This window comes from Elgaria multicarinata, chromosome 8 (assembly GCF_023053635.1).
Source record: "Elgaria multicarinata webbii isolate HBS135686 ecotype San Diego chromosome 8, rElgMul1.1.pri, whole genome shotgun sequence".
NCBI classification, from domain to species: domain Eukaryota; kingdom Metazoa; phylum Chordata; class Lepidosauria; order Squamata; family Anguidae; genus Elgaria; species Elgaria multicarinata.
The window spans coordinates 19,272,529-19,299,841 of record NC_086178.1 but is presented as its reverse complement, the minus strand read 5'-3'; the positions used below and the strand labels follow the sequence as shown (position 1 = coordinate 19,299,841).

Below are 27,313 nucleotides of genomic sequence, written 5' to 3'. Positions count from 1 at the left end.
TTTTAAGTGTAGCCAATTGCTGAGGGGCCTTCTTCCTATTTTTTGCTTTTTCAAAAAAGCACTCCCATTTGGATGAGCCCAGCAGTTCTTAGTGAATGCCTATTTGACACAATGTGACCTCACCCTCTCCAATAAGCATCCAGTAAGCACACCTGGGCTCCTAAAAATGCCAGAGGTGTTTTTTTAAAAAAAGAAAAAGAAAGAAAGAACACCCCTCAACAACTGGCTACATTTAAAAAGGGTATGTGGAAAACCTGTTCCCCTCCCCAAAAAGAAAATTATCCAAAATTCTCACTTCCCCCAGACTCTTTCACCCGAGTTTTCATTTCTCCCCCACTCCCCAGAAAACGCCGAAAATGGAATGGTCATTTTTTGGGGGGCATGGCACTAATTAAAACCCATTCAGCATAATGGAACTTACTTTTAACTAAACATGCATCAGATGGGGCTTCAAAGTCCACTGATTTCAGTACTCTCCTGCTGAAAGTTACAGTGACTTCAAAATGCTGGAAATTGGCTGAATCATGCCCTTTACTTTTAAGCGTAGTTACTCGCTGTGCAAAAGCTACATTCCCCTAACCATTTACTCTCAAGCCGTGCCTCTGATTTTGATGAAACAACTTCAGAGAAAGTGGCTTTGAGGGTTAAAGTGGAACATTTCTTCCATCCCTTTCAACTGCTTTTCACTATCACAGTTCAATAATAATAAAAAAAGTTCTTTAAAGTAGCTGAATCAAGCTTTATGTTTTGAGGACTTCGACCACTTTTAACTCAATCTGGTCTTTAATGGAGCATTTAACAAGTGCGTCTGTTTATATCAGCACTTTTGGAATGGGAGGCTTTCTTTACACTCTCATCTACATCCCAGTTAAGCAGAAGTAACTGGGATTTAAGCTGATATAGGCTGCAATCATACAACTAGGGATGTCTGTCTCTGGGAAATCTGGATCTTTTTGGACTGGACAGAGTTCCATGGAGTGTACGGCTCAGTTGACATTTGCAAGCTGAGCTGTGGGCTTTTCCACGAATCCCAGGAATTTCCCTCCCTCATGTTCAGCAATTTGCGCAAATCTCTGTGTGCAAATTCAGCAGTAATTTGAGAAAATTGCTCAGGAATTCGCACAAATTTTGGAACCTGCAGTGTGGGGGCGGGATTGCTCAAAATGCCTGAACTGGCCTGACTCATTGCAGATTGAGTCAGGAGCTGCAGTAGGAACCAAAACAAATTCCAGGGGAGGTACCTAGGAAACCTCATTAGACTCCACCCCAAATAGATGTCCCCAAAATCCCTACCTACAACCCATCAGCTGGCCTCCAATGGCCTTTAGGATGTTGCAGAACCATTGCTGTGCTGGTGAAGAGGAGCTCCACCAGTGGTCCCCAGGAGTGACCAGTATGCTAGCTGAATGGTCCATTGGCTTAGGTGATGGTGGTGTTCCACTTGTGTCTGGGGTGGATTGGTGCAGGCCATCTATCCACTGGATCCAAAGCTACCGCATTTTCCCAACAGAGGAAATTAAAAACTGGAAAACAGAGGGGACGTCAGTACCCATAACCAGAAATGTCAGTACCTGTAAGCAGAGATTTTTTGCCCATTCCCACGAGATTATTCTGCCAATCCTATTCCCATCAGTGAAAATACAAAATGGGTTGGATCCAAATTACTCATTAGAATAAATGGCACTTAAGTACAGTGCATTGCATTTGTTACTTTCTCCTAGTAAGAAAAGGGGGAGCCCTACGTTTACCTGAGGATTTCTCTGGGCTGAGTCTTCTCCATGGAATGGGAAATTGCTCTGAATTTCCAACTCAGTGAATGATAGTGTCCTTTCCACTCAAGTGAATGCCGAAGCCTGCTTAGGGATGTGTGGAATCTGTCCATGTGATTTATTTATTTATTACCCGTAATTCTGTTTCACTTACCCATAATTTTCACATTCATCTAGGATTCTTTTTTTTAAAAAAAGTCTTAAAATGTGTATTCCAATACCCACTTTCTCTAACAATATATGTTCACCAGTGTGTTTTCTGTCCATATACGTGTTTAAATAAGATTTTCAATCAAAATTCAGTTTTGAATCAAATGCTTCATGCATCCCTAAAGCCATTATAAGAACAAGGGGGAAAACATCTCTAAATGATCTGATTCCCTCAGTGTTGGGCAAGTTTCAAAGCAAAACTCTTAGTCCAAATCAAGGGTAATTCTATAAGAAACAACTGCCCAAATTTATTCATATAAATACATTCCAGAGAATCATTCAGAAGTTGAATTTGGATGCCGTTGACAAAATATATTGATTTGTACCATGCTGGTGATATTAAGCACCGTAATGTAATATTCAAAGCAATGTTTGAAATGGGTCATATTGATTGAATAATGTAATTCAATCAATATGAATCAATTCGGCCCTGGTTAGGCCTCATCTAGAGTATTGCATCCAGTTCTGGGTTCCACAATTCAAGAAGGACGCAGCCAAGCTGGAGCGTGTTCAGAGGAGGGCAACCAGGGTGATCTGGAAACAAAGCCCTATGAAGAGAGACTGAAAGAACTGGGCATATTTAGCCTGGAGAAGAGAAGATTGAGGAGAGACATGATAGCACTCTTCAAATACTTAAAAGGTTGTCACACAGAGGAGGGCCAGGATCTCTTCTCGATCCTCCCAGAGTGCAGGACACGGAATAATGGGCTCAAGTTAAAGGAAGCCAGATTCCAGATGGACGTCAGGAAAAACTTCCTGACTGCTAGAGCAGTACGACAATGGAATCAGTTACCTAGGGAGGTGGTGGGCTCTCCCACACTAGAGGCCTTCAAGAGGCAGCTGGACAAACATCCTTCAAGAAGCAGCAGGGATGCTTTAGGGTGGATTCCTGCATTGAGCAGGGGGTTGGACTCGATGGCCTTGTAGGCCCCTTCCAATTCTACTATTCTATGATTGTATGATTCTATGATCAATGTGAAATATATTGGCTGCATTTCTCAGTTGAAATCTTATTGATTTCAATGAGGTTTCCCTGGGACTTCTTCAAGTGCTGCATCCTGGGGAGAGTACTAAATAAATAATAATTGACTGATGTGCCCCTGAAAGAATGGATATTTAAAATCAGGTGCCTCTGTTCAAATAAACAAGGTACACCCTCCTTGGTAATTACTTTCTCCCATCAGGAAGGAGAGGGACGCACGTCTGATGCCTGGAAAAATACTGGGTTCAGCATTTTCCTTGCAATGCTTAAAAGGGTCCATAGAATTGGTGTTCTGTGTGCTTGAAGAACTATTGCAGTCAATTCAGTTCTATATATTAATCAAGACTTGTGAAAAGTGGGGAAAGTATTTATTTTTAAAATGAATGAAAAAGTTGATGAGCAATGTGTCAGTAAGCAAATGAGGAAATAAACAAAGTAGAAAGAATTACGTCCTTGAAGCAGAAACTTATGAGGTTTTCCTGCAAACCAGAAATTGGCAACTTGTGGCCCTCCAGATGTTTTGGTTTATAACTTCTCCTCTCCCTCCCCCTCCCCACTGGCTATGCTGGCTAGGGCTCATGGGAGTTGTAGGCCAAAACTTCTGGAAGACCACACCTTGCTCAGACCTGCTCGAAATGAACACTTCTCCGGCCATCATGGCCTATTTTGTATAACTATTTTGTTGAAACTAAGTCACATTCTTCATGGATAAATGATGACCTCGAAGGCAGCAAAATGTAGGGTGACCATATTTGGGAAACCAAAAAAGAGGACACCTAGTGTGTGTGTGGGGAAGCAGCTTTCTGAGTCCTGCAGAAAGTACGTTATTCCCCCGCCACCTTAAAGAACCTGATTGGAGTGGAGGAGGGGAAAGGACTTCATTCTGCACCATCACCATCCACTCCAATTGGGGCCTTTTCTATAATGTCCGTGAATGACCCACTTTCCCCTTTAAGACTCAATTGGAGCTCGGGGTAGGGGAATGATGTGCCTCAAGAAAGCATGTCATTCCCTCCTGCCATGCTAATGGCAGCCTTAAAGGGGAAGGTGTGTCATTCCAGGACATTATTGAAAATTATAGAAAATCCCCCCTGACACCATGGAAAGAACAAAAACCAGGACAAATCCGGGGAAATCCTGACAGTTGGTCACCCTAGAAAAATGTCTGTGCCCGTTAATCCTGGGTAACCTCCCTTCAGCCTGTGCTCTATCCACTGGCCCATGTGCACAGTGCCAGATTTAGGAACAAGCCAAGTAAGCCATGGCTTAGGGCCTTGTATTCTGAGGGGCCTCTAAATATGTTAGAGATGACTATGATGCATTATGATTGAAATCGCTTCGGCTTAAATATGTCGGGAAGTCTAGTGTGACTTATAGCAGAATTGCTTTAGGTAGAGAAAGCATGGCAACACAGTATTGGAATATTGGAGGCAATAAGCGCAGACTAGAGCCAGTTTAAAAGACATTCAAATCAACTTACTTCATGAAATGCTTTTATACACATCTTCAGAGAAGGCTATCTAACACTGTTTAACTAAAAGTACCCCCTAATGGTGGGTGGTGGCCTTCCCTTACCCTTTCTATTATAAGGTACTACAGTCCCCCCCTTTATTCCTCTGATATGGGGTCTCAGCATGTCTTAATCTCGCCCTGCATGTGCAGGAGAACAGAGCAGCAATGTGCAAACAATGACACCCAATTCCTCATATTTCTTTTTCTTCCCAATTTAATATTTCAGGATCGACATTTTGTTTGGTGGCTATGGGTAGATTGCCACTTGCTTTAGTCCTGTTGGCTCATTAGTCTGCAATAAATTATACATAGTTTATATTTGGACACTACCGCATTATATGATTTAAGTGCACATATACCAGCCCATCAGCCACAGTGCCACCTCCTCTACTTCCTCCTCCTCCTCCTCCTCCTCCTCCTCCACCACCACCACCACCACCTCTTCCTCTTCCTTCTCATTATTACCTAATAATGATATTGTAATTGTAAGGGCAGGATCTACACTACGGCTTTATAAATGTTTATAACAACATTGACAACTGTTGGGGCCATTGACACATTCCACATACCGATTTCAAACTGCTTTCAAAGTGTTATATTCTGCTTGGTGTAGATCTGGCCCAGGTCTTCCCCTTCCTTAATTCAAATATTTTAAGCATGTATCTACTTCTATTTCTTTAGTGTCTCACCTTGTCCTCTATCTCCCCCCCCCCCCAGGACTTTTTCAAAGGGCAATAGCTCAAAGCGGAACGGCTCTCTCCAGCTGGGCAGTCAGTTTTCAGCCTGCAAAGTACGCCAGGATGTTGGCTACAAAAGTCGGTTGCAACGTGTCCGACACTGTAGAATTAGTGGAGTGTCTACAGAAGAAACCCTACAGAGAACTCGTCGATCAAGATATTCAACCAGCCCGATACCACATAGCCTTTGGTCCAGTCATCGATGGGGATGTGATACCCGATGACCCTCAGATATTGATGGAGCAAGGAGAGTTCCTCAACTACGACATCATGTTGGGAGTTAACCAAGGAGAAGGGCTCAAATTCGTTGAAAACATCGTTGACAGTGAAGATGGCATATCTGCTAGTGATTTTGACTTTGCCGTTTCCAACTTTGTCGATAACTTGTATGGATACCCTGAAGGCAAAGATATACTGAGAGAAACTATTAAATTTATGTACACCGACTGGGCAGACAGACACAATCCTGAGACAAGAAGGAAAACACTGTTGGCTTTGTTTACCGATCATCAGTGGGTTGCGCCAGCAGTGGCTACAGCTGATCTTCATTCCAATTTTGGATCACCCACATATTTCTATGCCTTCTACCATCATTGCCAAACAGACCAGGTACCTGCATGGGCAGATGCCGCTCATGGGGACGAGGTTCCTTATGTATTAGGAATCCCAATGATTGGTCCTACTGAATTGTTTCCTTGCAACTTTTCTAAAAACGACGTCATGCTAAGTGCAGTGGTGATGACATACTGGACAAACTTTGCAAAAACTGGGTAAGTACTTAATAATAATAAAGAAGTTGGTCAAATCAGTGACTATCCTTTCTCATGGCACCCAGAGCACATAGAAGAAATATTTATAAACATAAGTGCTTCCACAGTGGTACTTGTAGTAGTCTTCTGTAAGTCTTCAAAACATCACCATTCAGCTAAGAGCAACACATGAGAAATGGTCAAGAAGGGACACTGTGAAGCCTGGATGACTTAAACACTTCCAGGGAGTTCTTAACTTGAACTTGGCTCCCCCACCAAGAGTCTGTTTTGTCCGGTCCTCACATGGGTAGCCCTGACATGTGGCATTCGGTTAGCTTCTGATGTGCTTCCATCACCTCAGCTTTCTCCAGCCTGGTGCCTTCCAGATGTTTTGGACTAGAACTTCTAGAATTCCTGACTATTGGCCATATTGGCTGGGACTGATGGGAGTTGCAGTCCAAAACATTTGGAGGACACCAGGTTGGGGAAGGATTGGTTAGGGTATTTGTGCCTTTTGCAGATGCTGGGGTAGAGGAATAGGGACCAACAAGAATACAATTCCTTGTCCAGTCTTCTGCAACAGGCAACATGGAGTAACTTACAGAGTGGTGAGGAGAGGAACAGCTGGATCTCTATATGGAAAGATTATACTGACATCCTAGTGTAAATAATGGCCAACATATAAACTCATACAACCAGGAGGGGGAAGGTTGGAAGAGGACCCTGCTGAGTGCTAGGCTGGTAGGATCCCACAGGTACAGAATGAATCATGCCTATGGTGCATAATAAACTGTAGCACTTTGAATATTTAACTGTCTTGGGAGCAAGGTGTGTGACGAGAAAACATGTGTGTTTATTATACTGAAATATAAGGGATTGATCTTTTGAAGACTATTTCTAAACATCTTCAGCTGGGCATGTCTGAAGCTCTGCTATGAAAAAACTAGGTGGCCTTAGGAAAGCAACTCCATCTCTCAGCCCCACCTCATCCACATCTGCAATTTAGGAATAATTTTGCTCTACTTTACAAAGTTTTTGTAAGGATTACAAAAGATGATGAATATTAAGTGCTTTGAATGCTCAAAAAGTGCTATATAGATGATGGTGGTGGTAGTGATGATGATGATGATGATGATGATGATGATGATGATGATGATGATGATTGCCAACAAACGTTATGGTAGCAGTAGGTTCATTTAACTCAATCGTTATTCATGCATGAATCCCTAGTGCATTTAACATAATATTACTTAAAAGGCTTTAAAAGGGGGAATTAGTCTGATTCATAGAAGGTAGGTTAGCTTTGTGGCTAAGTGAAAGCTCAGTCTCTGGAAGCAGTGGCCTGGTTTGCAAGGCATGACAACCCATGGGTTAAAGAACCCATGGGTTGCCAGGGACGAGTGGGAGAAAGTGGGCATGCTGCTTGCAGCAACCCACCACTTCTGTTTTTACTTAGCAACCCATGACTGGCTTCTTCATAGTTTGCTTAGTGTGTCATCTGAACCCAGATCACTGGGTTGCTTAGGGGCTACACAACCCAGCAGCTAAACCATGGCTTGTTGTTGGGTTAACTGCTGGGTTGATTAGCCCCTAAACAACCAACATGCTCCACATCCTATGAAGGAACCGCTCGTGGTTTGCTGAGTAAAAGTGGAAATGGCGGGCGGGCTGCAGACAGTGCATCTGCTCTCACCTGCTTGTACCCAACAGCCCATGGGTTGTTTAAGCCATAAGCTGTCATTTCATGCAAACTGGCCCACTATCCCACTGAATCCATATTGGTGGAATGGGGGACAGAATAAAAAGGGGCTATTGGCTTTATACCCTGCATGTTGCTATAGACTGTTATATATTTTATTTTACCAAGTGATGAAAGGTATGAAATTACTAGAGATGAACACTTGCGTCATGATTTTGCTGCATGTGTATTTGGGATCTTAGTAAAAGTCAATGGGTTGAATCTATTGTATTTGTTTATTTATTACATTTTCATACTACCCATCAGCCAAGGATCTCTGGGCAGTGCACAATTAAAACCATAAAATACAACAAGTATAGATACATTTAAAAAGTTGAAAGTTTTTTTTTTAAAAAGCATTATACAACCAGCTGAATCCAGAGAAAGTCTGTGTGAGAATGTATGTTTTCAGGAGGTGTTTAAAAGATGTTGTGTTTTCCACCTCCCAAACTGCACAAGGGACAATTTTCCAGAGGGTGGGTGCTGCTACAGCGAAGGCCCGTCATTGAGGTTCTTCATGGTGACAGTCCACTCATTTTGGAATGGTCAACAGGACCTCCTCTGAGGATCGTAGCTGTCATTCGGGTGCATATAAGGGAAGGCGATCTGCTAGGTATGCTGGTCCCAAGTTGCTTAGGGCTTTGTAGGATAACAAGATAACCTTGTATGTGGCTTGGTAGCTAACAGGCATAGAGTGCAGTTCAATCTAGTCTTAGTGATAGGGTAGATCCATTGAAATCAATGGGGTGCAAGTTAGTCAATGGGACTAACTTGTCCCATTGTTTTCAGTGGGTCTACTCAAATCATAACTAAGTCTGGATACAGCCCAGTTTCATGGTGTGTTTTGAAAATGCTGATATTATGTGACTGGTTTTTTTTCCAAAACTGAAACAATTTCCTAAAAGGTTTAATATGCCCACTTTTACCTTCTAGGGATCCAAATCAACCAGTCCCACAAGATACTAAGTTCATTCACACAAAACCCAATCGTTTTGAGGAAGTAGCATGGACCAGATACTCTCAGAAAGATCAACTTTATCTTCACATTGGATTAAAACCACGAGTGAAAGAACATTACAGGGCCAACAAGGTGAACCTGTGGTTGGAACTGGTACCTCACCTGCACAATCTTAATGACATTTCACAGTATACCTCTACAACAACTAAAGTGCCATCAACTGATATTACTTTCAGGCCAACCCGGAAAAATTTGGTACCCGTAACGTCAGCCTTTCCTACAGCTAAGCAAGATGATCCCAAACAACCACCGAGCCTAATTTCAGGAGATCAAAGAGACTATTCCACGGAGTTGAGTGTAACTATTGCTGTTGGAGCATCTTTGCTGTTCCTGAACATTTTAGCCTTTGCGGCACTGTATTACAAAAAGGACAAGAGGAGACATGATGTCCATCGGAGATGTAGCCCACAGCGTACAACCACCAATGATCTCACCCATGCACAAGAAGAGGAAATAATGTCCCTCCAAATGAAGCACACTGACTTGGGTCATGAATGTGAATCCATCCATCCACATGAGGTGGTTCTCAGGACCGCCTGCCCCCCAGACTACACACTAGCGATGAGGCGGTCACCTGATGATATTCCTTTAATGACCCCCAACACCATTACAATGATTCCCAACACTATACCTGGAATTCAACCCCTACACACATTTAATACATTTACCGGTGGACAGAATAACACTCTGCCCCATCCTCACCCACACCCACACCCACACCCTCATTCACATTCGACAACTAGGGTATAGCCAAACAAGATGAAACAAACTTTTATTTTTTGGTGGATTATAGTGGGTTATAATTACAGAAGAATTCCCTTGGCTTTCAACCTACAAGACTCTTACTATTTAAATATGGAGGAATATTATGTGAATATACATATCAAGAACTTTGGGGATTTTGGGGGGGGAAATGAATTGTACATATATACAGATGAACTTTTAAAACAAAAAGTATAACTTTTTGCAATTGCTTGAAGCAATTGTCCTGAATGATACTTTTTACATTCACATTCAAGTATTAATTTTTGAGGATTTAAGTTACATAATGAAATTAGGCATGTTCCACACAGAAGTGAGAAAGAAAACTATGACTGGTTTATTTGTTTGTTTGTTTGTTTAAAAAAAAATCTATGAATATGCACAAGGGACACATTAATGGAATGTCAGAAAATTTTCACCAGTTTTTATTTGGAACTGTTTTCTTGTGTAGACCATATTTACATATTTGGATAAGTATACAAAGCACCAATGCTGTTAAAGGCCTTAGAAAGAGGGTCAAATGCTGAGATCTGCCAGTAGAAAAAAAAGGAAAAGAAGAAAAAAAAAAGGAAAAGAGTTTTATAGCCTGGCAGGTACAACATTATCACATAAGTGCTGTCAGTATAAACGTTGTGGGAATAAAAGAAACTGGATATTTTTAGCACGATGTGCATGGTAATTTATTATGCTTGGTGGCTGTGCTGCTGATTGAGCCATAATTAAAATTCCTCTCATCTCATTGGAGTTCTCAGTAAAAGCTTTGCCCCTGAATTGGCGAAACTTAAAGAAGGTCTGTTTTCAAGGTTAAAAAAAAAAAAACCTATTGGCTAGTGCCCAAATTACCAGTAGCTCCCCAGTAATAGAAGGCGATACAGAAGTTCTTAAAGGTGTTTGATGGTACTCTCAGTGCACAGCAGTGAACGCATGCAGATAGGAATCCTAAAAGAAAACAAAGACATCTCTGTATGTTTCTGTTATTCTCTTTTCTTTTCAACCAGTTAAGTTGATAGTGCTTACGATGTCAATCTTTCAATTCCGTGTTTACCATTTTGATCCGGTTTCATTACAATCTCTTACATTTATATCAGTAATATTTTTTTAAAAAAACAACAACAACAATTGTCCAAAGATTTATTTGCAAGGAAGATTTTGCAATATGTAAAGGTGTCCCACCCACTCAAAAACAAACAAAAACAAAAACAAAAAAACATCACAACAATTATAGCTTTTATTTATTCTTTTGACTAATCATATTGCATGCGATTATTGTATTTCCAAGGTATTCCCTTTTTGCTCTGCGTATCTTCGGCGTTTCTGTGAGCTGACTGCAAATTCTTAAAGGAGATCTCTGCAGAGTTTACAAATATTGATACAGAGGCAATATGAGACATGGAGTTCCCATCTGGAAAGGTTTCAGTTCCGCATCTTACTTAACATTGACTTGATTTGAAAGAAATGGCCTAAAATGACAAGAAGGTCTTTGTCCTGTGCCCCCTGTTACTTTTGAATTAAAAAAAATAGTATGTCACGGTCATTTAAAAAACAAAATGTTTGTATGTATAATCAGATGTACATTTATATAAAAAAGAGAAAAAAAATTGAGATGGACTGAAGAGCACACCCCTGGTGAATACATCCTCTCTTTTCCTGTATTATATTTCTATTAGAGTAAAGTTATGTGATTTTTATTTTATTTTGCATTTTTTCAAATTACTAGCAATTTTGATAGTTTGTAAGATAACGCGCAGAACTTTCTCTGACAAACTAACTGCAGTAACAGAAATGTTTGTTTTCAGTTACTCTTTTTCAAGACTGAAAGCTTATTACACACACAGCAAATTGTATACTACTTGATGGGGGGAAATTCTTTGTACTTCTGGGCCATTCATGTTGGCCCCACTGAGTGAAAAAAATAAAGCTAATCTGGATAATGAATATTATAATTATTCCAATGCTAAGAGACCTGATATTTGCTCATTAAAGAGCTCAAATGTTTATTGCTGTTTTGTCATTTTTTAAAAATGAAGTAATGCTAACTGTCTCAGAATAAAGAGTTTTTTCTTGAGGCCAATCTGGCTTTTGAAGACTTTGGTACGCCTTCTGTAGATAAATATGTGTATATTTCATGTCTGCCAACTTTTGAATGGTGACCGCACAATTGAGTTCCTTATGAAAAATGGTCACACTGTGAATGCAGAAGTCATAAACTGCAATCCATTGCATGCTCACAAGAGAGTAAGCACCATGGAAAAAGGCTGACTATCTTCTGAGTCAACATGTATAGGATTGAGCTTCATGTTTTCTGATCAATATTTACAACATCCCTGCCAAAAAGTTAGTGGTTCCTAGAAACAACAACTTAAGAATTATTTAAAATGTAAACACACACACACACACACACACACTTATTTTATCTAATATTTCCAGCAACTTAAAAGGGGTTACACAGCAAATACACATCCACAAAGCCAGTTCTTCTTAGCACATCAAGCATGGGGTTTAAAAATTAAAATGGAAAATAGATCTTTTTTTCCAATTTAAAGCACTTTCTTTACTTTTACTTTAATTTTTTTAAAAAAAAACAAAACAAAACCCACACAATTGTTAATGCAGCATAGAGTGATGCCCCCCACCCAGATATCAAAATATTTTTTCCCCCGTAGAAGATGCAACAGGGAAAGTCTTCAAAATTCAGGATGGTCTATGTGCAATTTCTGCCTGACGTGGTTGTGACTGTGACCTGCGAAATGTAAACCAATAAAAAGAATTGTTTGCCATCGGATAACTATTGTTTAATCAGAAAAGTGTATTTTGCTATTTAATTAATGAAAAAAAACCCAACAAAAATATAAATGGATGGCCATAAAGCAAGATTACACATTGAAAAGAAGGATCGGGGGAAGGAAATAATTTTGATCATGTGGATATTATCAGCACCAAATAGCTTCCTAAGCTAGGTTCATGGTAGCCGTATATCTCACTATGGTTCTCTATATATAAAGTGTCTGATCAATGTTACTTCTATTAGTTAAGAAATAAATGTTAGGTAAAACTGAGCGTGACACTATACTTACCCCCTCATTTGCAACGGTCAATAAATTGCATTATAACTGTGAATGATGATGGAGGTGGTAATGCAATTATATAACTTTTTTTTTACCTGTTCACAAAACCAGGGGACACAGCTTGGGTTCACTACCTGCCCCTCCCTACTTCATCCAGTTTCCTTCAGTCCTAAAGAGCCATGGCGTGTACAAAGGTAAAGCACATACTCAGCCAGACATCATTTTTGAGATCGGATGATCATCTGGCTAAACATTCAAGTGGATTTTAATTTAGGGTGGTCAGGTGTCCTCCTTTACAGAGGGTAGTCCTCGATTTCAGAGGGCTGGCAGAGGTCAGTCTTCTAGTTTAACAGCTGTTCAGTCCAGGTATAGTTTAAAAAGAAAGATCCATTAGAAGGCAGAACAGGAACCTTGAAGTTTCTCACAAAGAGTTAGCACCTGGACAGCAGAAGCAGCAACACAGGTCACAGTGTGGGTCTTTTTCTCTACAGTAAGCTGTCTTGTATTTCCATTTAAATCATAGTGATTATTTCTAAATGTGCACCTGTAAATATAGATTGGCATATGCAAGTGTTATGCAAATTCATGCCCTCTTTTGGGGTGGTGCACACCCTCCTTTTTTTGACAATGTGCAACTGGCCACTCTGTTTTAATTGGAAAATGCAAGTGACTAAACACTTTCAAAACACCTCCAGCTCTGTGTATGCTTCTAAGAAAACAGGAAGATCCCTGTTGGATCAGAGCAAGGGCCTATCCAGACCAACATCCTGTGTTCCATAATGGCTAATCAGATGCTTCCAGGATATTGACATGCAGGTGATGAAGGCAAAAGGCCTTCAATGCTGTTGGACCATAGTTGCTGGTATTCAGTGTCATATTGCCCACCTGTGTCACTGTCTTGAATGATGGCTTTGGAGCCAAAATAAAGAAATACAGCATTTCAATGTTGATCAGCGTTAGTCCTAGAGTTGTCAAGATAGGGGACAGGCTCTGTGATTTGGTTTCAGATTCTGAGTCATAGAATCATACAATAGTTGAGTTGGAAGGAACCAATAAGGCCATTGAGTCTGCTCAGTGCAGGAATCCACCCTAAAGCACACCTAAGAGATGTCTGTCCAGCTGCATCTTGAGTGCCTCTACTGTGGGAGAGCCCACAACCTCCCTAGGTAACTGGTTCCATTGTCGTACTGCTCTAACAGTCAGGAAGTTTTTCCTGATGTCCAGCCAGAATCTGGCTTCTTGTAACTTGAGCCTGTTATTCCGAGATGATTGAGAAGAGATCCTGGCAATCCTCCGTGTGACAACCATTCAAGTGCTAACATGTCTCCCATCAATCTTCTTTTCTCAAGGCTAAACGTGCCCAGTTCTTTCAGTCTCTCCTCATAAGGCTTTGTTTCCAGACCCCTGATCATCCTCGTTGCCCTCGTCTGAACCCAGTACAAATTGTCTTTATCCTTCATGAAGTGTGGTGCCCAGAACTGGATGCAATATTCAAGATGAGGCCTAACCAGTGCTGAATAGAGGGGAATCAGTACCTTGCACGATTTGGAAGCTATACTTCTATGCAGTCAGACTCAGAGACATAGCTAGAAGAAGCCTTTAGCTAATTCTAATTGATACATTTGTCTTCTTCTGTCATGCCTATATGTAACAATGTACCAATACATCAATGCTGGAAGTTGTGCAGTTTTCCAGATTTTTAGCTATTGCACTGTGAGCTGCCATTATCATGAACACAATTTTTAGGGTTTTTGAGGAAATTGCAAAGAATTTGAATAATGTAATTTCTCTGGTGAAAATGGTGGGGTGGAATAGGATGCTCTAGTTAACACTAATTGTTAAATTAGTTATTATAAATATATATTTTAAATGGAATGCCGGCAACTTAAATGATAGGTGGGTTTTCTCCTTGTGTAAGCATGTGTGCCTGTGTATGCACATGCACAATACTCACATACAATAAATAAAACCCTAAAATAAATGTGTAACAACTTTAAATACAGAACAAAGACATTTCTTTGGGTTTGCCTGTAACTTTACCAGAATTATCCTGAAATGGTCCAGCAGAGGTGGAAATGTCCGGAAGTTTGTGGCACTGTTTTTTGATGTTTTGTTGTAAATTGTTCCTCCTCTAAGAATAGTTCAAAGTATTAGCCTTTTTCACCTTTCCAATAATAAACTGTTATAGACAGTTGCTGTCTAATGTAAGCGCACATTAAATGATGTTATGATTATTGTGAAATAATAAGCGTACTAATCCGAAGTAAATTTTAAAAGAGCGGACATTTCCTGGCTTAGTACCCCCCGCCGCGACTCGTTTTTAATTTCATTCTTTCTGCTAGCTTGTCAAGATTTCTGCTGCAGCTGTGGGTGAGAATTACATTTCTTCTTTCACTTGAAATGAAAACACACCATTTAGCCATCCTTCTGTGGTCTCCAAAGAAATTTTCCTCCTTTGAAACACACATCGTTGAAGCAGATTTATTTTCTGATTGGATTTAATTCTGGCACAATGCTGTTCTGGAATGGGGGATAACAATCAGCTATGTTTGATAAATTGTTCAGCTAACATATCAAGAAGAATCAATGGATAAAGCACAAACAGTGGACTTTTTTGTTGTTGTTAAGGCTATTTTGTAATTGATTTCTTATTTGCAGATTCAGGGAGAGATCATTGGAGTGATGTGGTAAGAACAGAATGACGTTATGCAAAGCTAAGCATGGAGGAAAGCGAGTGCATGAAATCACCTACATCATAGAATCATAGAATAGCAGAGTTGGAAGGGGCCTACAAGGCCATCTAGTCCAACCCCCTGCTCAATGCAGGAATCCACCCTAAAGCATCCCTGACAGATGGTTGTCCAGCTGCCTCTTGAAGGCCTCTAGTGTGGGAGAGCCCACAACCTCCCTAGGTAACTGATTCCACCGTCGCACTGCTCTAACAGTCAGGAAGTTTTTCCTGATGTCCAGCCGGAATCTGGCTTCCTTTAACTTGAGCCCGTTATTCCGTGTCCTGCACTCTGGAAGGATCGAGAAGAGATCCTGGCCCTCCTCTGTGTGACAACCTCTTAAGTATTTGAAGAGTGCTCTCATGTCTCCCCTCAATCTTCTCTTCTCCAGGCTAAACATGCCCAGTTCTTTCAGTCTCTCTTCATAGGGCTTTGTTTCCAGATCATCCTGGTTGCCCTCCTCTGAACACGCTCCAGCTTGTCTGCATCCTTCTTGAATTGTGGAGCCCAGAACTGGACACAATACTCTAGATGAGGCCTAACCAGGGCCGAATAGAGAGGAACTAGTACCTCACGTGATTTGGAAGCTATACTTCTATTAATGCATGTTTAATGCGAAACCCAAGCTCTTTCCATTTGCCTAGAAATTGTTTGCACAAAGACAAGAATGAAGAATCAGAAACACCCCCCCCCCCCTCTAGTGCAGATGACTTATTTATTTATTTATTTATTTATTAGATTTCCATACTGCCTAGCTGGCAAGTGTCCTTGGGGTGGTTTGCAATCATAAAACCAAACAACAACAGCAGCAACAACAACAACACAATACAAGTGTTAAACATTAAAAATATTTAGGCCATTGAAGACATTGAGGACCCACAGGTAAAATAAAAAAACGAACAGATTTGAAGTTAAATGCCTGCTTAAGGAGAATGTCTTTAGCCGGCATCTAAACACATTCAATGAGGAGAGCAGGTGGATCTCCCTGGGAAGGTCATTCCATAGTTACTTTAACATTATTAATTAACGTGATGTTCAGTGGGGAATTCAAACCGTTATTAATTGAACTATTATTATTATTATTATTATTATTATTATTATTATTATTATTATTATTTTACAAAATTTCTATACCTCTCCACATCTGAAAAAGATTCTGGAGCAGTGACTATAAGAAGTAAAACAGTAAAAGATACAAAAAATTTAAATACCATTAAAATAATACTTTTTCAAAAAGAGAACGGCAACAAAAATGATAGCTGTCAGTTAGGGAATGCTTCCTGGAAAAGAGCTGTTTTTGGGAGGTGCTGGAAGAAACACAGTGTTGCCGTCTGCCTGATCTCCAGGGGCAGGGAGTTCCAAAGTGCCAAAGAACGAGGGTAATCTTGCTGAAGGCTCTTCTCCTGGTGGACATCAATCAGGCCATATGTCCATGCAGAACCACCAGGAGCATGTCCGACAACCTCAGTTATCGGGCAGGTTGGAGAAGGCGCTCCCTCTAGTATCCTGGTCCCACCTCCATTTTCTGTTCCAGATACTATCCTATCATGGTTGGAGGCATCCTTTAACCATTACATCTCTATATTTGAGGTACTACTCAGGGGTGCAGAATGTCTTTCAGCTCAAGGACTGAATTCCATTTTGGAGTAGCTTTCAGAGGCCACATTTCAGTGGCGGGTGGGGTGGCATGGCTGAAGGCAAAGGAGGGGGAAGGTGAAAATGTCCACACCAAAAAATACCAAGAATATCAGCATATTTTATCTTAAAGCACTTAACTGCCAGTAACTAAGCCTTAGAGTAGGGTGACCATATGAAAAAGAGGACAGGGCTGCTGTATCTTTAACAGTTGCATAGAGAAGGGAATTTCAGCAGGTGTCATTTGTATATATGGAGAACCTGGTGAAATTCCCTCTTCATCACAACAGTTAAAGGCGCAGGAGCTATACTAGAGTGACCAGATTTAAAAGAGGGCAGGGCACCTGCAGCTTTAACTGTTAAGATGAAGAAGAAATTTCACCAGTTTCTCCATATATACAAATGATACCTGCAGAAATTCCCTTTTCAATACAATTGTTAAAGATACAGGAGCCCTGTCCTCCTTTCCATATGGTCATCCTGCCTTAGAGGAGGCATGTCAACCTTTCAGAATGGGCGGGAAATGGCACAAAATCCAGGAAATGACTAAGCAATTGGTAGTTGGGGGAAAGGGGTAGGACTAGATGAAGGAGGGCATGGGCAACTGGGGAATGATGGGGAGCAAGACTGAGACCCCAGGAGCACAGGATTTGTCCCCTGGGCTGAGGTTCTGCAGCCCTGCCCTACATGTTTGTGATTGGCTCCTCCCAAGTAACACATTACAACAGGGGTCGCCAACCTTTTTGGACCCACATTTGGTAATTTGAGGAACAGTCATGGGCACTACCACAAAATGGCTCCCATGGAAGATGATGTAGCTATTCACATAATGGCTGCCGTGGGTGGCAGGACAGTCGAATGTGAACTAAAGAGAGGTGGGGAAGAGAAATAGTGAAGCTAGAGGCTGTGGGGGAGGGTAAACAGTAAGGCAAAGAGGTAGAGGAAGAGCAAAGCTAGTGGCTAGAGAGGGAGAGAAAGGACATTTTCCAAGGTTTTTAATAAAAAAATTAATTTCGGGAAGGGAATGGAGATCTTTGTAGGTGCTGATGGAGGTCCCCAGGGGCCATGGCGCCTGTGGGTGGTATGTTGAGGACTCCTGCAGTACAAGACATATTGAGGAAGGCCCAGATGATTCACCATGTACCATCGTATAAGGTTTGGGGTTGGCCAGGTGTACAGACCCCAAGTAGATTCCTGTTTTTGTTCCACTGAACCCAGTAACCCAGAACAATGCCTGGGGAATTTGCCCTATTCCTCACTTTTCATCTTTGCCATGGCTGGACATCAGGAAAAACATCCTGACTGTAAGTGCAGTACGACAATGGAACCAGTTACCTAGGGAGGTTGTGGGCTCTCCCACACTAGAGACCTTCAAAAGGCAGCTGGACAACCATCTGTCAGGGATGCTTTAAGGTGGATTCCTGCATTGAGCAGGGGGTTGGACTTGATGGCCTTGTAGGCCCCTTCCAACTCTACTATTCTGTGATTCTAAGTTGCCTCAGGTTCCCTGCTCTCCATTATCTCTTTAACCTGCACTGACTCTGCCACCTAATATAATAGTCTGGAGTCACTGGAAAAGGAAAAGGAAACCCTTCAAGCTTCCTATTTGGCCCCAAAGTCAACCAGCTAGGCCCACACTAGGATGGCTTACTGAGTTCAATGCAAAATGGACCAGGAGGTGGGCCGATAGGTTTAAATGCCTGGGACCAAGTCATCCTCCCATTGGCTACTCTTTATGTAGCGGGGTTGATGCCAGCAAGACTTATTGATAGTGGAGGAGTAAAAATCCAGCCAGACTTTTCCTTCCTTCAGTTTCCCAATTCCCCCCCCCCTCCTGTGAATGAGGCTACCATTTTCCTCCCATTTTTCTTAGGGTGCTCTAGAATTTCCTGCAGCAGTGTTTTTGAGCCTACCTTATTGTGCAAGGGTGCTGACAGTGCCTCGTGTGGGTGGGTGTTCCCTCCCTTTCTATTTCACATCTCCCTGTTGCTCTGCAGCCACTCCAGCCACCCACGCTTCCTGATCTGAAAAACGCCTTAAAGGAAGAATTACCTCACAATGTCTTTCCCTGGGCTTCCCCTGAATGCCAGAGATGGTGGTACAGTGAAAGACAGGGCACTCAACATACACCCCTTGGCCACCTTGTAACGAAAATAAGTGTCAGAACACCCAAATGTTCTCCTGCTTTGCGGGGTTTTTAAAGCAATTTCTTTTCTATCAGACTGAATGAGAACAGTTGGAAAAACAAAAACACAGAAGTGCATGTCAGTGCAGTGCTAGGAAACTTCAGACTGACCAAGACAGCCTCTCGGCACAGAGGCGAGCAACAAATTGCCTGTGTAGGATCATCGTATGGGGTGATCTATATGCTGGTTTATGAAACTACATACAAGTTGAAACTGAATCTACGTGGCAACTGCTCCTATGGAATTTGGAACTTCCCAGGGCTGGCCTTAGGGTAAATAGCACTCCAGGCACTATGCAGGACTACCTGGAAAGTTTATAGGACCTAGTGCAGGTTTGATGTTGGCACCCCCCACTCTGCTTGCCCCTCCTAACTGTGTTTCCCCCACCCTCAGCTCAGCATGGCACCCCCTTCAGCTCAGCTTGCCCATGCCAAAGGCCAGCCCTGGAGCTGCCACGGCTGCTGTGTGATTCCCCCTCTGCTGCCATTAAAAGGAAAGCAAAAAGAAAAAGAAACCTTAGGGAAAGCCATATGACGTGCCTCTTGAGTATGTACAGTGTGCCTGTGTGGGGAACACAGGCACCATCAAGACACGCAGCTATTTTTGTGGGGTGGACGGGTAGGAAAACAGATGGGTTGAAATCATAACTCCGGCAGTGAGGGCTCATCTACACCAAGCAGGATATTGCACTATGAAAGCGGTATGAAAGCGGTATATAAGAGGCAGGAGCCACACTACTGCTTTATAGCAGTACTGAAGTGCACTAACAACTGTTGGGGTCCATTGATACATATTATTATTATTATTATTATTATTATTATTATTATTATTATTATTATTTTATATATCACCATCCATGTACATGGTGTTGTACAGAGTAAAACAGTAAATAGCAAGACCCTGCCGCATAGGCTTACATAAAATCATAATAAAACAATAAGGAGGGGAAGAGAATGCAAACAGGCACAGGGTAGGGTAAACAGGCACTGGGTAGGGTAAAACTAACAGTATAAAGTCAGAACAAAATCAAGTTTTAAAAGCTTTAGGAAAAAGAAAAGTTTTTAGCTGAGCTTTAAAAGCTGCGGTTGAACTTGTAGTTCTCAAATGTTCTGGAAGAGCGTTCCAGGCATAAGGGGCAGCAGAAGAAAATGGACGAAGCCGAGCAAGGGAAGTAGAGACCCATACCCTACACCACTTTCATAGTTCCATATCCTCCTTGGTGTAGAGGTGTCCTGGGCCCCAACAGTTGTCAGTGCACTTCAGTACCACTATTAAGCAATAGTGGAGCTCCTGCATTTTATATAACACTTTCATAGTGGAAAATCCTGCTTGGTGTAGATGAGCCCCATGTCTAAAGATCTTTTACTCAAGTCAAGGATATACCTTACCCACATACCTTTTTGATTGGAGGAACATGTTTTATGAACATGGGAAGGTGCCTCATACCGAGTCAGATCATGCGTTCATCTAGCCCAGTATTGCTGACACTGACTGGCAGCAGCAGCCTTCAAGCAAGAACTTGTCCTGTCCTACCTGGAGCTGTCAGGGATTGAACCTTGGACCTTCTGCATGCAAAGTGGGTGCTCTACCACTGAGCTATGGCCCTTCTCCCTTCAGGGAGCTGGCCACATCAACAATAATAAATCCACCAATACAATAAATAACCACAAAATCCAAACTAAGCAACACAAAAGTGTAAGTACAAGGTGATTGAACCTTGGACCTTCTGGACTTAAAGCCTGTGCTCTACCACTGAGACACAGTTCATTCCCTTCACATAACTTTGGGGAGGATGTAATAACCTGGGATTACATAAAGCCCTTTCCTTTGTTTTCTTTTGCAAAGAGAAGTGGATGGTTTACCAAGCAGCTAGCATGAAGTGATACATAATTCATTCTACTGTCAGATCATTGGCCTATTAAGCCAAGTATTCTCTATTCTAATTAGCATTTCTCTATCATGGCTCGCTGTAGCTCCTGCTGAGAGCCCCCTTCTTCCAGCTCCCTCTGCCACTGTGAAAACCACCAGAAGAAGAGGAAGCAGCAGCCCTGCCATTGTGTTTCTAATCAGCTCTATGACCTTCTGAAATTTAGGACAAATAATCTAGTGACCAAGTTTGCAGTTTTCCTTCTCCCTCCCAACTCCCATTCCTTTTGTGTTGTATCTTTTAGATTGTATGCCTGTGGGCAGGGAATGGCTGCCTTATTTCTGATCTTGTAAGTTAGTCTTTTTGGAGTTTTTATAGCTGGTGAAAAAGACTTTAAATAAATAAAATAAAATAACAAGCAGTGGTCTTTGCCAGACTTTCTTTTTCAGTATCTTAAATAGAGATGTGAGGGACTGTGTACATTTAAGGCCATGTGGCTTACCTTTGAGTTATTTATTAATCAATTAATTAATTGTTAAGATTTATATCCTGCTCTTTTAAAAGATGTGCTACATGGATTTATATCTATAGGCTCAGTGCTGCTTGTCATGTGTATTCCCCCACCCCCTAAAGGTTAATAGTCTTGTATCCAAGGGGCTTAGAATCTAAGGGAATCAAATTATATGAGAGATAAAAGGTATCAATTGAACTGAATTCAACTGAAAAAGTGGATATCCAGACTTTCAGATGTGTGGGACAATAACATAAGAGCCAGTGTGTTGTAGTGGTCAGAGTGCTAGACTGGGACTCGGAAATCCAGGTTCTAGTCCCTTTTGTTGTTGTTTATTCGTTCAGTCGTTTCCGACTCTTCGTGACTTCATGGACCAGCCCACACCAGAGCTTTCTGTCGGCTGTCGCCACCCCCAGCTCCCCCAAGGTCAAGTCTGTCCCCTCCAGAACATCATCCATCCATCTTGCCCTTGGTCGGTCCCTCTTCCTTTTGCCTTCCACTTTCCCTAGCATCAGCCTCTTCTCCAGGGTATCCTGTCTTCTCATTATGTGGCCAAAGTACTTCAGTTTTGCCTTTAATACCATTCCCTCAAGTGAGCAGTCTGGCTTTATTTCCTGGAGTATGGACTGGTTTGATCTTCTTGCAGTCCAAGGCACTCTCAGAATTTTCCTCCAACACCACAGTTTAAAAGCATCGATCTTCCTTCGCTCAGCTTTCCTTATGGTCCAGCTCTCGCAGCCACAGGTTACTATGGGGAATACCATTGCTTTAACTATGCGGACCTTTGTTGTCAGTGTGGTGTCTCTGCTCTTAACTATTTTATCAAGATTTGTCATTGCTCTCCTCCCAAGAAGTAAACGTCTTCTGATTTCCTGGCTGCAGTCAGCGTCTGCAGTAATCTTTGCGCCCAGAAATACAAAGTCTGTCACTGCCTCCACGTTTTCTCCCCCTATTTGCCAGTTATCAATCAAGCTGGTTGCCATAATCTTGGTTTTTTTGAGGTTTAACTGCAACCCAGCTTTTGCACTTTCTCCTTTCACCTTTGTCGTAAGGCTCTTCAGCTCCTCCTCGCTTTCAGCCATCAAAGTGGTGTCATCTGCATATCTGAGATTGTTAATGTTTCTTCCTGCAGTTTTAACTCCAGCCTTGGATTCGTCAAGCCCAGCACGTCGCATGATGTGTTCTGCATACATGTTGAATAGGTAAGGTGAGCGTATACAACCCGGCCGTACTCCTTTCCCAATCTTAAACCAGTCCGTTGTTCCGTGGTCTGTTCTTACGGTTGCTACTTGTTCGTTATACAGATTCCTCAGGAGGCAGACAAGATGACTTGGTATCCCCATACCACCAAGAACTTGCCACAGTTTGTTATGATCCACACAGTCAAAGGCTTTAGAATAGTCAATAAAACAGAAATAGATGTTTTTCTGGAACTCCCTGGCTTTCTCCATTATCCAGCGGATATTGGCAATTTGGTCTCTAGTTCCTCTGCCTTTTCTAAACCCAGCTTGTACATCTGGCAATTCTCGCTCCATGAATTGCTGGAGTCTACCTTGCAGGATCTTGAGCATTACCTTGCTGGCATGTGAAATAAGTGCCACTGTCCGATAGTTTGAACATTCTTTAGTGTTTCCCTTTTTTGGTATGGGGATATAAGTTGATTTTTTCCAGTCTGATGGCCATTCTTGTGTTTTCCAAATTTGCTGGCATATGGCATGCATCACCTTGACAGCATCATCTTGCAATATTTTAAACAGTTCAGCTGGGATACCATCGTCTCCTGCTGCCTTGTTATTAGCAATGCTTCTTAAGGCCCATTCAACCTCACTCTTCAGGATGTCTGGCTCTAACTCACTGACCACACCGTCTGAGCTATCCCCGATATTATTATCCTTCCTATACAGATCTTCCGTATATTCTTGCCACCTTTTCTTGATCTCTTCTGTTTCTGTTAGGTCCTTGCCATCTTTGTTTTTGATCATACCCATTTTTGCCTGGAATTTACCTCCGATGTTTCTAATTTTCTGGAAGAGGTCTCTTGTCCTTCCTATTCTATTGTCTTCTTCCACTTCCGCACATTGCTTGTTTAAAAATAATTCCTTATCTCTTCTGGATAACCTCTGGAATTTTGCATTTAATTGTGCATATCTCCCCTTATCACTGTTGCCTTTTGCTTTCCTTCTTTCTTGGGCTACTTCCAGTGTCTCAGCAGACAGCCATCTTGCCTTCTTGGTTTTCTTTTTCTTTGGGACGTTTTTTGTTGCCATCTCTTGGACAATGTTGCGAACTTCTGCCCATAGTTCTTCCGGGACCCTATCTACTAAATCTAGTCCCTTAAATCTATTCTTCACTTCCACTGCATATTCATTAGGAATATTAGTGAGCTCATATCTAACTGATCTCTGGGTCTTCCCTATTCTCTTTAGTTTGATTCTAAATTGTGCAATAAGAAGTTCGTGATCTGAACTACAGTCAGCTCCAGGTCTTGTTTTTACTGTCTGTATAGATGTCCGCCACCTTTGGCTGCAAAGGATATAGTCAATCTGATTTCGGTGTCGGCCGTCTGGTGAAGTCCATGTATAAAGCCGTCTTTTCGGTTGTTGGAAGAGAGTGTTTGTTATGCACAGTGAGTTGTCCTGGCAGAATTCTATCAGCCTATGTCCCCCTTCATTTTGTTCTCCTAGACCATGCTTACCTGTAATTCCAGATGTCATTTGACTGCCCACCTTAGCGTTCCAGTCTCCTGTAACGAAAATAACATCTCTTTTTGGTGTATTATCCAGTAGGTGCTGCAGATCCTCATAGAACTGATCTACTTCTGCTTCTTCAGCATCTGTGGTTGGGGCATATATTTGGATCACTGTGATGTTAAATGGCTTACCCTGAATTCGAATTGAGATCATTCTATCATTTTTTTGGATTGTATCCAAGCACTGCTTTAGCCACTTTATTATTAATTATGAAGGCTACTCCATTTCTTCTGTGATCCTCTTGTCCACAGTTGTAGATCTGGTGGTGATCTGATGTGAAGTGGCCCATTCCAGTCCATTTCAGTTCACTGACACCCAATATATCTATATTTAATCTTGACATCTCACCAATAACCACATCCAATTTGCCCTGGCTCATAGATCTTACATTCCAGGTTCCTATGGTGTGTTGATCTTTAGAACATCGGATTCGTCGTTCACCACCAGCACCGTCGGCCGCTAGCCGTCCTTTCGGCTTTGAGCTAGCTGCGTCATCACATCTGGGGCTAGTTGAACTTATCCTCTGTTCCTCCCCAGTAGCATTTTGACCATCTTCCGACCTGGGGGTCCCATCTTCCGATGGTATACCGACATATCTCTGGTTGTACTGATCCATTTAGTTTTCATGGCAAGAATACTGGGGTGGGTTGCCATTACCTTCCCCAGGGATCGTATTTAGTCTGACCTCTCTACCATGACCTTCCTGTCTTGGGTGTCCCTTCACGGTTTAGCTCATGGCATCCTTGAGGTGCTCAAGCCAGACTGACACTGACTCTCAGCCTAACCTAGGGTGACCATATGAAAAGGAGGACAGGGCTCCTGCATCTTTAACAGTTGCATAAGAAAGGGAATTTCAGCAGGTGTCATTTGTATGCATGTTGCACCTGGTGAAATTTCCTCTTCATCACAACAGTTAAAGCTGCAGGAGCTATACTGCAGCTATACTGTGACCAGATTTAAAAGAGGGCAGGGTACCTGCAGCTTTCACTGTTGTGATGAAGAAGGAATTTCACCAGGTTCCCCATATATACAAATGACACCTGCTGAAATTCCCTTTTCAATACAACTGTTAAAGATACAGGAGCCCTGTCCTTCTTTTCATATGGTCACCCTACCTAACCTTAGGGTGACCAACCTGCCTGGGAAATCCCAGTTGAGTTTTGGAGTCCAGAAACTACTCTATTGAGAAAATCTCCAGAGAAATCAGGTTGGGTTGTGTCCCTCACTGTCTCCTGAACTGGCTCAGAAGACAGCCTGGGACGGAGCATCAAAAAACCCGGAAGTGTAGTCTCAGTTCTCGCAAGACTTCTGGCAAGACCCAACTTCCCAGAAGTCTCACAAGATTTGAGACTCCTGGGAAAGGCAAGCACACATACACCAAACAGGAAGGAGCAGCAGTGGCAGAGGACGCTCCAAGCAGGGCCAGAAGTGAGGCGGACATGGAGATGGAGAAGGAGGAAGAGGAGAAGCAGAAGCAGCAGCAGCACTGGCAGGACGGAGAAGGAAACATCACCCACCAGCAGTGCCGGAGGAGCAACTCTGGAGGATCCCCACCACCCATGGGCTAGGCCAGGTGCAGTGGTGACAGAGGAGAAGCGGCCGTGACAGTGGCAGCAACGAGAGGACCATGGCCCACAGCAGGCAAAGATGGAAGGTGAGGAGGCGGGGGCCAGCAGCAGCACTCATGGCTTGCTCCAGCTCTGGCCAGCATGGCCTCCTTGTTCAGCTGTGCCATGCATAGTTTAATTTGCTCCCTGGGTCTGCCTGGTCCAGCAAAAAGTTTGTTTCATTATGGGCTGTGAAATCAGACATGTGACCAAGGCCATGCTCTGGTGGGCGCGCCCCCCTGGGGGATGGACACGTTGGTGAGCATTTTCCCCTTGAGGGGCAGCCATGTTGTCCTTTTTGGTTTCCAAAATATGGTCAGCCTACCTAACCTACATCACAGGATTGTTGTGAGGATAAAAGAGAGAAGAGGATGATCATGTAAGCTGCGTTGGGTTCTCTGGAGGAAAGGCAAGTTTTAAATATACTAAATAAAATCAGTACATAAGCACCATGTACACTGATGGTGCTATATAAATAAATAAATAATAATAATAATAATAATAATAATAATAATAATAATAATAATATGATTATTTAAAATATATTGATGGCTTTTCTAAAAGTCAAGTCATTACTATGTTCAAAACCTGGAAATACAATAAATGAACTAAAACAGAGCTGACTATTTAAAAAAGTTAGCTTTAATTGTGCAATCCTAGTACCAACTCAAATCAATGTCTAAATAAAAAACCAACAAACCACAGAATAGTCCTTGAAGATCTCAATAGTCCAAAAAGCTCGCTACAATCCTTTTTCTTGTAGCGATTTGGTAGTTAGATCCCATTCTAGGACTCTCTTCTCTCTCTTCTCTTCCCTCATCATGAGAGGCTGCTTTAGGCAAGACACAGATGGTAAGCGCTCTTTTCCGTGCTCCCGTTGGAACAGTTTAGCCTCATTTTGAGTCCATAATAGCACATTCCCAAAATGTTGTTAGTCTCAGGTACACACTCAGGCTTAAGATGCCTACTGGAGGAAAACAGCAGTTGGAGCTGAATCGGAATGTATTAATGATAACACCCTTTCCCCAGGTAGCTGAGGCAGTCCCCGTGTTGCCTCACGGCCTCCTCAGGCAGCTGCCGGGATCCCAGGATTACGTCCTCCTTTTGTCTCTTTCCCACTTGGGCCTGCTGTTTTAATCTTTCACACTGCCTCACAGCGATGCTACACTCAGTGCATTGTGGGAAATTAAAATGGCAGCTGCCTGGCCCTGCTTGGATGTATATCACCAGTAGGTAAGCACACTGGGTGAGGATGAGAAGGGACACTCAAGTCTAGAACTAGACCTGTGCCACATTTTTTCTCGGAATAAGCTTGTGAGACAGGTTAGCCTGAGTGATGGCAGATGCCACAAGGTCACTCAAAGGTCTTCATGGCTGGGTGAAGATTTGAGCTCCATGCTCAAAGTCCTACTTAATAATAATAATAATAATTTTATTTCTTACCCGCCTCTCCACTTTGATTGAGGCGGGGAACAACAGCAAGTAT

General features: G+C 42.2%; 1 protein-coding gene across 3 annotated transcripts in view; it reads left to right on the top strand.

The window, feature by feature from the left end:
* Positions 1-9,571, top strand: part of NLGN1 (neuroligin 1) — a 586,836-nt gene extending 577,265 nt beyond the window's left edge. For all 3 annotated transcript variants that reach the window (XM_063131965.1, XM_063131964.1, XM_063131963.1), the window contains 2 exons: positions 5,191-5,980; positions 8,631-9,571. In XM_063131965.1, coding sequence (XP_062988035.1) covers positions 5,191-5,980; positions 8,631-9,465 — 1,625 coding nt within the window. In that variant the 3' untranslated portion in view covers positions 9,466-9,571. The remainder of the gene's footprint in view (positions 1-5,190; positions 5,981-8,630) is intronic.
* Positions 9,572-27,313: the final 17,742 nt, after the last annotated feature.